Source organism: Erpetoichthys calabaricus, chromosome 4, assembly GCF_900747795.2.
Source record: "Erpetoichthys calabaricus chromosome 4, fErpCal1.3, whole genome shotgun sequence".
NCBI lineage: Eukaryota > Metazoa > Chordata > Cladistia > Polypteriformes > Polypteridae > Erpetoichthys > Erpetoichthys calabaricus.
The window spans coordinates 224,073,324-224,088,244 of NC_041397.2; the positions used below are offsets into that span (position 1 = coordinate 224,073,324).

At 39.0% G+C, this 14,921-nt stretch overlaps 1 protein-coding gene across 2 annotated transcripts in view; it reads left to right on the forward strand.

Annotated features, from left to right (window-relative positions):
- rsf1a (remodeling and spacing factor 1a) overlaps positions 1 to 14,921 on the forward strand; it is a 106,749-nt gene that overhangs the window by 45,182 nt on the left and 46,646 nt on the right. For both annotated transcript variants that reach the window (XM_028800368.2, XM_028800367.2), the window contains exon 2: positions 1,333 to 1,424. In XM_028800368.2, coding sequence (XP_028656201.1) covers positions 1,333 to 1,424 — 92 coding nt within the window. The remainder of the gene's footprint in view (positions 1 to 1,332; positions 1,425 to 14,921) is intronic.

Here is a 14,921-nt window from a genome sequence, read left to right on the forward strand (position 1 = left end):
GGGATTTAGCATCTTACCATCATGGGCATTTTTGGCTTTTTACCTATGTTCCTATTGACTTTTGGCCTGAAACTATTCCCCAAAAAACACAAGCAATTCGATTTACTAAAAATCATCAAAACAAATTCTTTGCATCAAAGCTTTATTTAATCCATATAACTACATCTCGGCGAGCTTAGTGTGTTTCTCATGAATGTGTGCTTACACTATGGATACAGTACATGACAAGAAGCTATGATTTAATGGTGTGGATTGCAAAATGGAGAGAGAAAAAATAGCATTCCTCACAAGCAGTCTATTACAGAATGGTCAAAATATTAAGGATAGAGATTTTTATTTTATTTTATTATAAACCAAATGAATTTACATAACAGTGTTGATCAATGCATTCATTTACTCTGGTGGATTCATCGGCTTACACACAGATTACTTATATAAAAGTCTTTTATTATTTTTCTGGTTCTTCTTATACCTTTTGAGTTGAGCCACCACCCTTGAAATTTCTGTGCACATAACAACTGTGCATTCTGGTTGTTTACAAGACAACTGCTGATTTCTTAGTAATTTCTTAGTCATCCTGCAGTACATTTTGTGTATTACATCAACCTTTTCTTCTGGTACATTTTTTATTTACTTGACCATCCCCGTATTTTTCAAAAACCCATTCTTATACATTTCAATGTACACACTGCAAACCAAAATACTTAACTATTGTTACATTTAAATTATATTGCGTCTAAATTATTCTCTCAGAAATAATCGATAGAATACTCAATTACTTAAATAATCGATTGCTGGAGCCCTAATTTACTGAGTTTTTCTGTGCGATACTGCCTTCATTTTATTGCATCTTTCCACTTGTCACTTAGGGTGCTTTTGAAAGGCACTTGTTAACTGCTATCTGCTTGCTGAATGATGAGCCCCTTATAAGCTCTAAAACAGGGTTCTCAAACTCCGGTCCTGGAGGGCAGCAATGATGAAAGAAGTTTAATTTGCAACAAAAACAGGTCACTAATTAAGAAAATGGTTGGAATGAAAACCTGTGGCCCTCCAGGACCAGAGTTTGAGAACCCTGCTCTAAAGCAATCGTAAAGGACATCTTGGTTCAATTGGCTGTGCAGAAACATAAATGGAAGAGCAATCAGTTTTCTGCATCTGTACAGAATGAACAAATTACTAAAAATTGTGGCTAATTTTGACTTGTGAAATGTTGCGTAGAAAGTGATGGTGTTGTGTGATAAATGTTAGACAGGGCAAATTGCTATGTTTTAAATCTTTTTGTTCTCATAGTTTATAAATGGCTGAAAACTGTGATCTGATTATTTGTTTCAGTTAATAAAACCCTGGTGGAGATCCATGTGAAGCTGATGAGAAAAATTGGGAAGTCTGTGTCTGCAGATAGATGGGAAAAATACTTGCTCAAGGTTAGTATTTTCGAATCTTAATGTATTTTTAGAGAGCTTTATACAAAAGGCAACCTTATTTCTTTTACTCTACATGTATTGATTTTTATTCTTGTTTCTATTTTGGCTTCAGATTTTAACTCATTCAAGAAAGTGTACAAAATTTTAAATTATTTAGCATGAAGTGCATACTGATTTGTGAAGTATTCTAGACTATTTGATCCTCATAAATATTTGGTGGCACTGCATCAGAATCTTTGGCTAGATGTGGCTAAGCACAGCATTGATTACTTCTCCATAGTCTACGTTTGCTGAATGTCTTTTTTTGCCAATAGATGGGGCAGAAAGATGGCATTGATTAGCATTGACTGATGTCTCTAATGACAACATGCTAATTCTTTAGGCGATGGAGTGCCATTAAGATAATAATAAAAAAAAAATAATGCTTTAAATTAGGCAATTTCTGATTTTACACAGTAGAACTTACAAAGGCATCAGTGATAAATTATAACATTTCCTTTGCAGTGGCCATTCCACTTGATCTTTTTTTTTCTTTAGTTTTACCTTTAACTTGGAATGTGCCATGTGTATGCAGTCTATACTTTTTCTTAAACATCACTAGGCTTATTATTTATTATATTGATTCCTTTATTTATTTTTGCATTCCCAGCTTTTTCAGATTTTTTTTTTTTTTAATTTATCCCCAGAACAGAATTTTTTTACTTTGATTATCCATGACATGTACTAACCCATCCGATGTCTGTCTGTGGATTGTTGTGTAGATCAGACTTCTCGGTATCCTTTAGCAAGTAAAAAGGTTTATGGTCTAAATCCAAGTTCTTAATTTCAAAATGATGTCACAAGACATGAGCTTTATAGTGTTTATCTCCTGTATAAAAAAAATTAAAAGAAATCACACCTGCTGAAAATTAAGACCACCTTGAATATCAGTCTTCACATTATTTACTTCTTTGTCATCCATGTAGATTAGATTAGGGTTGAATGGCTTATTCTTGTCAAAATTAAACAGGTTGTCCATCCTATTCACCTGATTTTTCAAAAGTGCCATCAAGCAGAGTTTTGTTGCCTCCTAAAGTTTTTAGTCTACTACGCTACTTGGTAACATATTCCATGTGTCTATAGTTCTTTTGTGATGATTTTTTTTTTTTTTTTGATCGTCTTTGTGAAATTTACTTTTAACAAGTTTCCATCTGTGTCCCTATATTCTATCATTTTTAAGTAATCACTTACTTCCCTAAATAACTGAGTAATTCAATCATTGTCACTTCATAATATACATTTATATGCATTTATTTAAACTGAAAAGGTTCAAGTTTTCCTTTTTATGTACCTTACAGTCCTGGAATCACCCTAGTTAGTCTTCTCTAGACTTGATGTTTTTCAGACTCATAATCCATTTGTTTTGTACCGAACCAGGAGATACTTACTGCGCTACTTTGTTTGAGCCTCCTGTTAGTTTGGTTGTGTTTCACATAGCAAATTTTCAAGAGAACCAGAAATAACAATAAATGCTCTGTGGGTGTGTTATGGACCTCATTCACTAGACACAGATATTTGTTTCCCTGGAACAAATTTTGTGAAGATTTAACCAGAGCTGTGCTTGTGCATTGGCACATTTGCAATGATTATGTGGTCTGTGTAGCAAGCAGTGTTTTGTGAGCAGAGTGTCTTTTATCTGATAACTAGAAGAGAACATAAAAATTTGTTACTTTGCAAGCCAAGGAAATGACACATTTCTTTTGGACAACTCTATGGAAAGCTTTGCTGGAGGCATACATTGATGTGCCACAGTTTCATTTAGAAATTAGTCATGGTGAGTGAATTTTGGTTTTCTGTATGATATTGCACATTTACTCTCCAATAGCCTGAGCATCACCTGTATTTAGGTTATGTGAAATTACATGTCTTCCGGGGGCTTTAAATATTTGTTAATAATGTTCATTTGGGAGTGTTTGCTTTACTACATACAGTAGTATCAAAGTTAATGCACCTTCAATGTTTGCATCACTGTTGCACTCTAAGATTAGGGGGTTTGATCGTCGGTCACAGAAGGCAATCATTTTTCACCAACTCTGTATGGTCAGTTTTTAATCTATTTGATCCCAAGTAAATCTTTTTATTTTTTTCCCTTTTTCTCTTTCTCAACAAAGACCAATCCAGTGCCACTTGGACTGCTCAATGGATAGACTCTTAATTTCTTCTAATTTAAGAAGTTAATAACTTTCTCCTTGGTAGGGGCATTTCTAGTAACGGGTCATTTGCACAATCATATTTCCTATGTTCTTTCTTTATATAATAAAAGACTGGGAGGGAATGTCACAGCTATAGCATAACTATATAATTGTGGAAATGCATTTTTGAAAACGGATTGAGCTAGAGCTATGTGTTTTTAAGTATTAAGTCAAAAGCAACTTCATTTTTTAAAACCGCTAATCCTACTGGCACCCTATGAAAGGTGTGCAATTTTATGTTAATTGTAGGTTTCAGTGTTCAGTCTTTATACCAGTAATGTGTTAATGAAAATTTTAACAACACCTTAATCCGAGAAAGCATTGAAAGAAAAATTGATGAAATATAAACTATTTCTATATAGAGCTCTTGGAACAACCCCCATTAGTATGAACTCCTAAACTATTGAAACATTTTAGTTTCTATACGGATTCAAGGCAGTTGGATTTTAAAAAATCCAGAAGTATCACAAATGAAAAAAAAAAAATCATCTTTTATACATCTTCTTTCAAAGTGACCTTTAAGTTCCCCAAATCTATAATGGTAGGCGCCACCCTGAGTGACAGCCTTTCCAGCAGCTCCGTGTACGACTTTATATTTCTACCTTTTTCTTACTACTTGGACATGGATTTTTACATGCTGAGACTCATCTATTCAGGTAGTCAACTTCAAGCACTGAAAATAAAGGCCCGTGCCGGTGTGGTTCCCTATTTACCTGACGAGGTAAGAAGGCGGTATCGTGGCAGCAGAGCCGGCGCTAAGCTAAAGGCCAAGCGGCTAGCGAGGAAGTGGCAATACAACCCTTCGGTGCCTTCTGTGATCCTGGGAAATATGAACTCACTAGCAAATAAGATCGATGAACTGGCTGCGCTGGTGAAAAATGTCAGGACCTACAGAGAATGCAGTTTGTTGTGTTTTTGTGAAACGTGGCTAACGACTAGCATCCCAGATGCTAACATGGAGGTACCCGGGGTTAGCACAGTTAGAGCGGACAGAGTCGCAAATACCTGCGGGAAGCGGAAAGGAGTAGGACTCGCTCTCTATGTGAATACAAGGTGGTGCAACCCTGGACATGTAAACGTCAAAATCTCCACTTGCTGCAGGGACATCGAACTGTTGGCCGTAAGTCTGCGTCCCTATTACTTGCCCAGAGAGTTTGGACACGTCATTGTTTTTATTTTTAACATCCCACCTTGGGCAGACGTGGAGATAGCGGATGACACTCCTCTGTTGCTAAACTACAAACACGCTTGTGCTAATCTCTGGAGATTTTAACCATGTGACGCTGGACAAAACATTACCTGCCTTCTCCCAGTATGTGGATTGTAACACCCAGGGGAAATAGGACTACTGACCTACTGTATGCAAACGTTAAAGACGCAAACCGCGCCACCCCGCTGCCTGCGCTTGGGAAAGCAGATCATAACCTGGTTTTGCTTCAGCCTCACTACAAACCAAGAATGAGGGAGCTACTGTACCTACAAACACACGCTCATTCAGGAAGTGGTCCCCTTAGGCAAAGCAGGCTCTGAGAGAATGCTTTGGAACTACGGACTGGGATATCCTGCAGGGATCACAGTGAGAACATTGAGGAGGTTGTTGACTGCACTACTGACTACATCAACTTCTGTATGGACATTGTAGTTCCAGTAAGAACAGTACGCTGCTATGCTAACAACAAGCCATGGATTACAAGTGACATCAAGGGCCATTTGAACCAGAATAAAAGTGCTTTTAAAGGCGGTGATCAGCATGAGCTCAAGCGTGTGCAGAAGGAACTCCAAGTCCAGCTCAGGGAGGCAAAGGAGCAGTACAGGAGAAAGCTGGAGCAGAAGTTCCAGAATAACAGCATGAAGGAAGTGTGGGATGGGATGGAGATCATCACTAGCTGCAGCTCAAAGCGGGGTGCCACCATCGAGAGAGACGTAGAGAGCGTGAACCTGATGAACAACTTCTTTAACAGGTTTGACCACCCTAACCCACTCTCACCTCAGAGTACTGCACCCTCCACCCATCCTTCTGCTGATACCAGCATAGGAGAGAGTTTTTCCCCCACCCACAATTACAGCAGCCCAGGTAAGCAGAGAGCTGAGGAGACTTCGTGCCAGCAAAGCAGTGGGTCCAGATGGAGTATCGCCACGACTGCTGAAGGCCTGTGCGTTGGAGCTGGGGAGTCCTCTACAGCGCATCTTCAACCTGAGCCTGGAACAGGGGAGAGTCCCGAGGCTTTGGAAAACATCTTGCATCACCCCAGTCCCAAAGGTATCACGTCCTGGTGAGCTGAATGACTTCCGGCCTGTCGCTCTGACGTCACATGTGATGAAGACCATGCTGCTGCTTCACCACCTGAGGCCACAGGTCTGCCATGCCCTCAACCCTCTGCAGTTCACATACCAGGAGAAGCTGGGAGCGGAGGATGCCATTATATATATTAATATATTAATAATATCCACAGTATATTTTTAATATATAATGCTACACCGATCCCTCTCCCACTTGGACAGAGGCAGTGGTGCTGTAAGAATTATATTTCTGGACTTCTCTAGCGCCTTCAACACCATCCAACCTATGCTCCTTAGGGACAAGCTGACAGAGATGGGAGTAGATTCATACCTGGTGGCATGGATCGTGGACCATCTTACAGACAGACCTCAGTATGTGCGTCTCGGGAGCTGCAGGTCTGACATTGTGGTCAGCAGCACAGGAGCGCTGCAGGGGACTGTGCTTTCTCCGGTCCTGTTCAGCCTATATACATCGGACTTCCAATACAACTCGGTGTCCTGCCACGTGCAAAAGTTCACTATTGTGGACTGCATCAGGAGTGGGCAGGAGGACAAGTATAGGAACCTAATCAAGGACTTTGTTAAATGGTGCGACTCAAACCATCTACACCTGAACACCGGCAAAACCAAAGAGCTGGTGGTGGATTTTAGGAGGCCCAGGCCCCTCCCGGACCCCGTGATTATCAGAGGTGACTGTGTGCAGAGGGTACAGACCTATAAATACCTGGGAGTGCAGCTGGATGATAAACTGGATTGGACTGCCAATACTGAGGCTCTGTGCAAAAGAGGACAGAGCCGACTATACTTCCTTAGAAGGCTGGCGTCCTTCAACATCTGCAATAAGATGCTGCACGTGTTCTGTCAGACGGCTGTGGCGTGTGCCCCCTTCTATGCGGTGGTGTGCTGGGTTGGCAGCATAAAGAAGAGGGACGCCTCACGCCTGGACAAACTGGTGAGGAAGACAGGCTCTATTGTAGGCACGGAGCTGGACAGTTTGACATCCATGGGAGAGTGACGGGCGCTGAGCAGGCTCCTGTCAATCACAGAGAATCCACTGCATCCACTGAACAGTATCATCTCTGACAGACTGAGATCACCCACACTATGTGACTTTTCGATTCCACCCGGGACGGGGTAAACGTTAACATTATACAATGTTATTGTCTGTTATACCTGCCTTGCACTCTCCACCTTGCACTTTTTAACTTGCACTGCATTTTTATCACTCTTTAATATTGTTTTTTATCAGTATGCTTCTGCTGGAGTATGTGAATTTCCCCTTGGGGAATAATAAAGTATCCATCTCTCCATCCATCCATCCATCTCTCCATCTCCATAAGGGCTACAATATACTTCTGTACAGAAAGTAAATCTGTACCAGCTTTGCAATTGTGAGACAACTATATGACTAAGCATAATGCTGCCTACATGGCATGCCACATTTAAATCACCACCATTCTTAAGACATTAATTACTATACCTAACAGAGCATCTCTCTGTTATTGGTTGTTTTTGTGGTATTTGAAGAAAATGCAACGCAGACAAAATTGCGTAAGACAAGGTCAAAATATTTTTTGGAGGTTGGATATTAAGTGATAGAGGTTAAATGATTTAACATTGAAACCAGTAATAAAATTAAATCTCAAACTGAGTACAAAGCATTAAACATGAAGTATGTGTTTTTAATAGGTAATGTTAATGTGAAAATCACATCTGAAATGATGGGATAGACTGAAGTATTGTTTGTTTTTAATATAACTTGTCTCCTTTATAGAGGAACATTTTTTTTACAGAATTTTACTGATAAAATTGGAATCTATTGGGACCAGCTTCTGGACCACAGCAAACTTAATATATTGATGGTCTCCATAGGTGCTCATTGTATCAGAGGTGTATTATCTCTATTCTTCATGAAAACATGAGGTTAAACAGCCATCAATATAAACCACATAGGGAAATAAAATATTTTGAGGTGGAGTATTCCTTTAATACACATTAATATACAAAGTTATATGTGTTGTCATTTGCTAATCCTGCGTGCATCTCTCTGCCTGTTATTTTGTGTTATAATTAAGCTCTCCCATGGAAAACCTGCCACTTGAACATTTCCAGTGACATGGGGATATTTTGATGAGCTGTGTGATGTTTTGTGCTGGTATAATGTCTATTTTACCAGTTATGATGGCAGTTGCGGTGAATGCAGTGCTAAAGAGGTCCCAAGGACCATGATGATATTGAGTATATTAATCCTTGGCTCCCAGAGCATGCATATGTTCAGCCTCATTTGCTGTGAACAAGTTACTGGTGCATTGCAAACTACTTGTGTTCAGCAGTTACCTACAATAATTTATAGAGCTTCTTAAGTGTGAATGTGCCCACCTAACTTACCTGCATTCATTGGGGGAAATCGTTGGGGGAAACAAAAATTTCCAAGAATCATCATTTTAAATCTGCATTGTCTTCTTCCATCTTTGAGTTAACTAAGGCTGGGTATCAGTACTGATGGTTCAATTTGGCTTCAGTTCACAATGTCCTGATTCAATGATTGTTTTTTTTTTTCTTGATTGAATTATTGTGTACTGATATATTTGAAGTACTCGCTTTTTTTAGAGATTACTTAACAGTACAATCCCTGGAGCCTACGAAAATAAGTTGTGATGCCGGGCCACCTTGCATTCCTTCGCACATCTCCATCAGTGTCTTTGTTTTGCAAATTTGTTAGTCAGCACAGGCAGCAACAGCCTGCTATCTCATCCACCCACCAACGCAACTGAAGTTCTCTCAGCTCAAGTCTCTTTATCTGGGTGTGAAGTGCCTGGAGTTGTATAGGGTAAATAATATATCGTTATTTGGAATACATGCATTTTATGTGTGTTCTGTTTATACAACGATCTGGGTAAATGTAGGATGACAGGAAATGCAAGGCAAGAAATGTTGAACACAAACATATACTAAAAATTAATAAAATGTTGACGTGAAATGTGCAGTGTGAAGGCCGAAGTTCAAATATTTGTATGATGCCCTTTGACCGCTATTGGACTATCATGCTGCATTTGTGCTTTGACAACAACAACACCTGTGCAGAATATGTGAAAAATGACAGATTTGCATGTGCAATGCTACTCTTTATTTAGGAAAAGATCCCAGTCGTCCCACGGAGAAAGACTTTCCGAGGCTGTGGTCATAAAACTGTTTCTGGACAAAGGCAGAACTGTAACAACAGACAACTTCTTCACGTTGCCTTGGCTGACTAATAAACTGCTGCACTACAACACAACTCTGCTTGGCAGCTTAAGTTACAATTCTCCACGCTCGTGTTTAGATGTGGCAGTGCCATGCCGACGGTGCATGTGCCCAAAAAAGTTTGTCTGCATTCCCTGTTTTATGCACCATAACATGGAAGTTGGGCAAGACCCAAAAAAAATGTTCTAGTGACAGTGTTTTCAAATAATTATGTGTTCATGCAAAGGTAAAATGAAACAAGTGTGCTTTTATTCAAGAACACTGAATAGATACCTAAAAGACCTGATTCACCAGCATTTGTGTGTCCTTTACACTGGCTGTTACAGTCTCAAAGCAAATGTATGTTTTTATTATTTAATAGTAATAATAAGAGAAGCTCATTTCTCAAAATGGAAAATACGGGGAAGACCTGGGACTGATCCCACAAGCTTTTGATTTAGAAGCAGCCGTTCTTATCTCTATACCTGCCATGCAATTGGTATTTAGGCTTCAGTTTTTACATATTAGCACCAACCTCTAAATTAAATAATTTCTTTTTCTTCAGTGTTATTTTTGAATAAAAGTGCACTTGTTTTGTTAGACCTTTCGTGAAAGTATTTATTTGATATTTGGACTTTTCCAGACGGCTGGAGGGAAAAAAATTTTTTTTTTGTTTTTTCTCTCCTCCCTGGCCATCGGACCTTACTTTTACTGTTAATTAGTGTTCCCTAATTTTAATTCTTATTTTGTCTTTTTTCTCTTTCTTCATCATGTAAAGCATTTTGAGCTACATTGTTTATATGAAAAGGTGCTATATAAATAAATGTTGTTGTTGTTAAGACGCCATCTGTGAGATGGGTATGTGGGGTATAATGATTTTAGCTCCAAGATCAAAGGGGCATGGTTGGAGATGATAGTTTCGTACTTACAAGATTTAATCATAGACAAGAAATTGTTACATACGAAGAAATAATCAATTCTTGAGTAGCAGTGATGCACAGGTGAGTAGAAGGAATATGCTCTTGAGTTTGGGTTTTGAAATCTCCAGGGGTCTGATAAGTTGTGATCAGTTACAAACTATGTAATTGTCTTTGCAGTGTGAGGTCTTTGCTGTGGCAGGAGACCTATCTAGGTCTGGATTTTAAACACAATTAAAGTCCGTCATTGTCCAACCTGCTATATCCTAACACAGGGTCACGGGGGGTCTGCTGGAGCCAATCCCAGCCAGCGCAAGGCAGGAACAAATCCCAGGGCAGGGAGCCAGCCCACCTCAGGGCACACACACGCACACACTAGGGACAATTTAGGATCGCCAGTGCACCCAAACTGCATGTCCCCAGCCATTATCATTTTATGAGTGTTCACATTGGGAATGGATGCAAATACATTTTGGATGAAGTCCCTATCATCCACATTGGGTGCATAGATATTTATCAAAATCACTTAAGTTAAATAAATTTACCCATGACATTCACATATCTCCCTTCAGGATCAGATACTACATCTGATACTGCAAATAAGATTGTTCTATGTACTGTATAAGAATTCCCATACAGCTAGTTTTCTGTGTAAAGCTGGAATGGAATATTTGGCCAGTCAGGTCTCTGTGCAGCCGAAACTGATCCTTGCTTAATAAGTGGATATCCTGTAAAAATATTATTTTAGCATTTAGACCTGTTAGGTGAGAGAATACTTTCTTTCTCTTTAATTCATGATTGAGACCTTTAACATTCCAGCCCACAAAGTTAACTGTTTGATCATGGAGACATTGCTTTTGAACCTTTGTTGTCATTTTGTAGTCTTACCTGAAAAAAAGACGGCTTTGACCTTAATTTCCAATTTTCCCAGGAGTTATTGCTATGAAGCCTATTGTTATGTTGGCACTTGTAAGGATTAAAAGAATAGATTAGAGTTAGCTTGCTCTTTCTTTCCCCCCAAATGAGGCTGGACCACACTTCACAAAGTCCCAGTCGTCTGACATACCTAGAGACAGAGCACATCCAAAATAAAGTTTCAGTTGTAGTTATGTGTTCAACATTTCTTGCCTCGTATTTTGTGTCATCCTACATCTACTCAGATTGTTGTAGACGGGGAACACATATGAAATGTATGTATTCCAAATAACAACATATTATTTACCCAATACAACTCAAGGCACCTCATACCCAAATAAAGAGACTTGAGCTCGGGGAACATCGTCTGCGTCAGTGGGGGATGGGATAATAGGATGCTTATGCTTAACGATACATTTACAAAACAAAGGTGCTGATGAGAAGGTGCAAAGGAATTTAAGGTGGCCCAGCGTTACGACTTTTTTCATAGGCTTCGGGGATTCTAGTGTTAACTGCATAGAGAACATTAATATAATGTGACGAATTTCAGTAGCACTTTTTTTGAAAGGTGTTTACATTGTGATTTCATAACATATACTAAATCATGGGATGACATTTAAGCAGTAGTTAATTAGTAATGAAGGGTTAACATCAGCCCGAGTTGCCCCTAAAGCTTGCATATTGTAATCTTTTTAGTTAGCCAATAAAAGGTGTAGTTTTGCTTGACTTCTCACTACAAGATGTAGAACAAATTATTATTGCTGTTTTAAAAAAAAAAAAAAAAAAAAAAAAAAAAATCTTGAATTAATTTAAAATTAAAAATACAGTGGGAAACCTCTTATTTTTTTTTTATAATTCTGCAAGTTACACATATCTTCAGTTGCTCACTTGTAGCTGTCTGATAGTCTCAAAAATGTGTCCTCACAGTTCCTCCTCCTACAAAAAGGAAGCATTTTAAAACAAGGATTTAGATCTGATTCATGTTGACCGTGGGATTGGATGAATGGAATATAAAAGACAAAGAACCAGTCATTGTGAGCTGAGAATGCCGTTGATAGGATATGTGCGATTACATCTTATGAAGCTTCTTCACGTTGGCTGCTTTACGTACATGCTCACTTTGGTATCATAGGCTGCTATGAAAATTCCAACAATTGCACACTTGCTCAGCTTGGTAAGGTGTGTTGCAAACTTTCTCCACCATAGCAGTACACCTGGCCACGTAAATAAAGAGAAGCAGTGGGTGACGTCAGGATAAATGATTTCTCATATTTGTTGTTTTACAGCAATACTTCACATCTGAGTTGCACAACTTACATGTGGCTTTGCTTTTATCCAGTTGTTCTTTACTAATGCAGTTGTTTGAATCCGAAGTAAATCCACACATCTGATTTAAGTGTAGGCATTGATTTCAGTTGAGGAGGACACACCATTTTATTTGAGGTAGTAAGGTGCTTTTCCATAGAAAGCCTTAGGCCGGATTTATACTTCATGCGACGCATGCTGCAGAGGACGCTCCTGCTACGCAAGCGTTGTAAGCGTTGTACTGTTTATACTTGAGCGCATACTTTACGTAAATCTGGAGGAATCCACCAGGTGGCAGTGCGAGATATTATCACGGGGAGAACAGGTTTGGCTTTGCTGTGTTGTGAATTGCCTGGAACATCCATTAAACTTCGATGACACCTTACCGTAATATCTCTGAAAAGGAGTGTTTAATGATTAAATCCATCAGTCCAGGGATTTGTCCATTTCAGCTAGTATTGGGCACGAGGCTGAAACAATCCCTGGACGAGGCATCAGCTCATCGCAAGGTGAATACAAGCCCACACATACACGCTGGGGTCATTTTAGTGTAACCAAATCTGCATATTTTTGGAAGGAAACCAGAGCACACCATGGAAATCCAGCAGGAAAACATGTAAACTCCAGGTAGGGAATATCAGCGACGCGACTCCCTGCAAGACAGCATGGCTAATGCTCCGCCACCATGTCACCCCCATGTGTGTCATTATTAACAGTATTCATTATTTAAACAAAATTACCGATTTATCTGTAAAATGTAACATACATACTTCAATGCATTTCATCATGAAAGTGATATCAAGTATAAATCTAAGGATTCTAAATGTGCAGAGAGTTGGAATATCATACATTTAATGTGCTCAGTGTGGCGATCTATAGCTGTTTGCCACTGCTGTCAGTACCGGAGGAAGCCCTATAAAAAAAAAAAAAGGCACAGAAGACGGTATGTGAGACTTTTAAAATGTATTGTGTCATTACGATCGGGAATGTGCGTGTGTGTGCCCTGAGGTGGGCTGGCTCCCTGCCCTGGGATTTGTTCCTGCCTTGCGCTGGCTGGGATTGGCTCCAGCAGACCCCCCGTGACCCTGTGTTAGGATATAGCAGGTTGGACAATGACGGACTTTAATTGTGTTTAAAATCCAGACCTAGATAGGTCTCCTGCCACAGCAAAGACCTCACACTGCAAAGACAATTACACAGTTTGTAACTGATCACAACTTATCAGACCCCTGGAGATTTCAAAACCCAAACTCAAGAGCATATTCCTTCTACTCACCTGGGAATATAAAAGCACCACGAATGCATCTGTATGTCGGCATTTTGCTTCACCACTTCGAACCATTCATCAAACATTGAAGCACACACACCGATCTCGTAGGATCCGCAAAGCGGCTTTCTGCCACATGTAGATAGTAACCAGAGACTCTGACGTCACATTCCAACTTTTAGCACACTGTGCCCCCCAACTTTTTGCTGGTACTGCAACTCGCGCACGTGTCGCATTAATTTCTGAAGATCTGCTCAGAGGACGCATCAAATGAACGCTGGGAACGCATAGCAGCCATGATGCGGACGGGTATGCGTTCTGAGCATGAAATATAAATGAGCCCTTAACAGGCACATTAATGACATCTACTAGATTGGATGCCAAAAACGAAGATGAGCAAAAATATACCTATAGTAATTGAGCAGGCTAGAGATTGACAAGATTGATCTTGAGACTTTAAGAATCAATATTGAATTGCTTAAATGAAAAATAACAATTAATTGGAAAATTGTTTTTATTCAGGCCTAGAGTTAAGTCACCAAATTGAGAATTAGCTGGTTCTATGGATGCTAACAATTAACCATTGTTTGGATTAAAACTTTATCATAAGTTAACCAAATAATTAGCAGCTGTACACTTAACTGAAATGTGCATTCAGAATCTAAACTCCCTTGCTACATTACAATGCATGATAAGCTATACTTTGCCAAATGTTGCTCATTTCAGTAGACCAGTGAAACTATTTAAGTGACATGTTCAATCTTTTTACCTCCAGAAGTAGATCATTTATGGGGAAAAATGAGAAACATGCTGCTCTTAAAGTGCAAAACATAGCTACAGTATTTCAAATTTTATTTACTTGTGTGCAAGCTCAGAAATAAAATGTGTTGTATGCATTTAATTTTGAATCAAAAAAGTCTAATTCAATTAGATAAAATCCTGCGGAAGATAAATCCGTTTATTACTTTAGGCCAAAGATGTAGAATGATAGTCAATATTATATTCATTAAGAGAACAAAGGTAATATATGTGATGATTTTTTTTTCTGGAACAGTATTGTAGCAAAATAAGTCAAGGAGGACTTTTTCGGCATGCCCAGATCCTTGTCTTCTAATAGCACAGCACTCTCAAAGCTATAATGTCCTGTCTTTGTTTTTTTTTTTTGTTTTTTTTTTTTTGAAGTTGTTAATTAACAGCATATGGCAAAATAATGTATTTATAATCACAGCCCATTTTTATAAAAGTTAATTTACCAAAAGCTCATTGTTAAATGTATATGCTCAAAAATAAAGTATTTATTGAGGTAGCTGGTAGGTTTGGTATGTTATCTAGTCATAGGGCACTGCATATATGGAATACA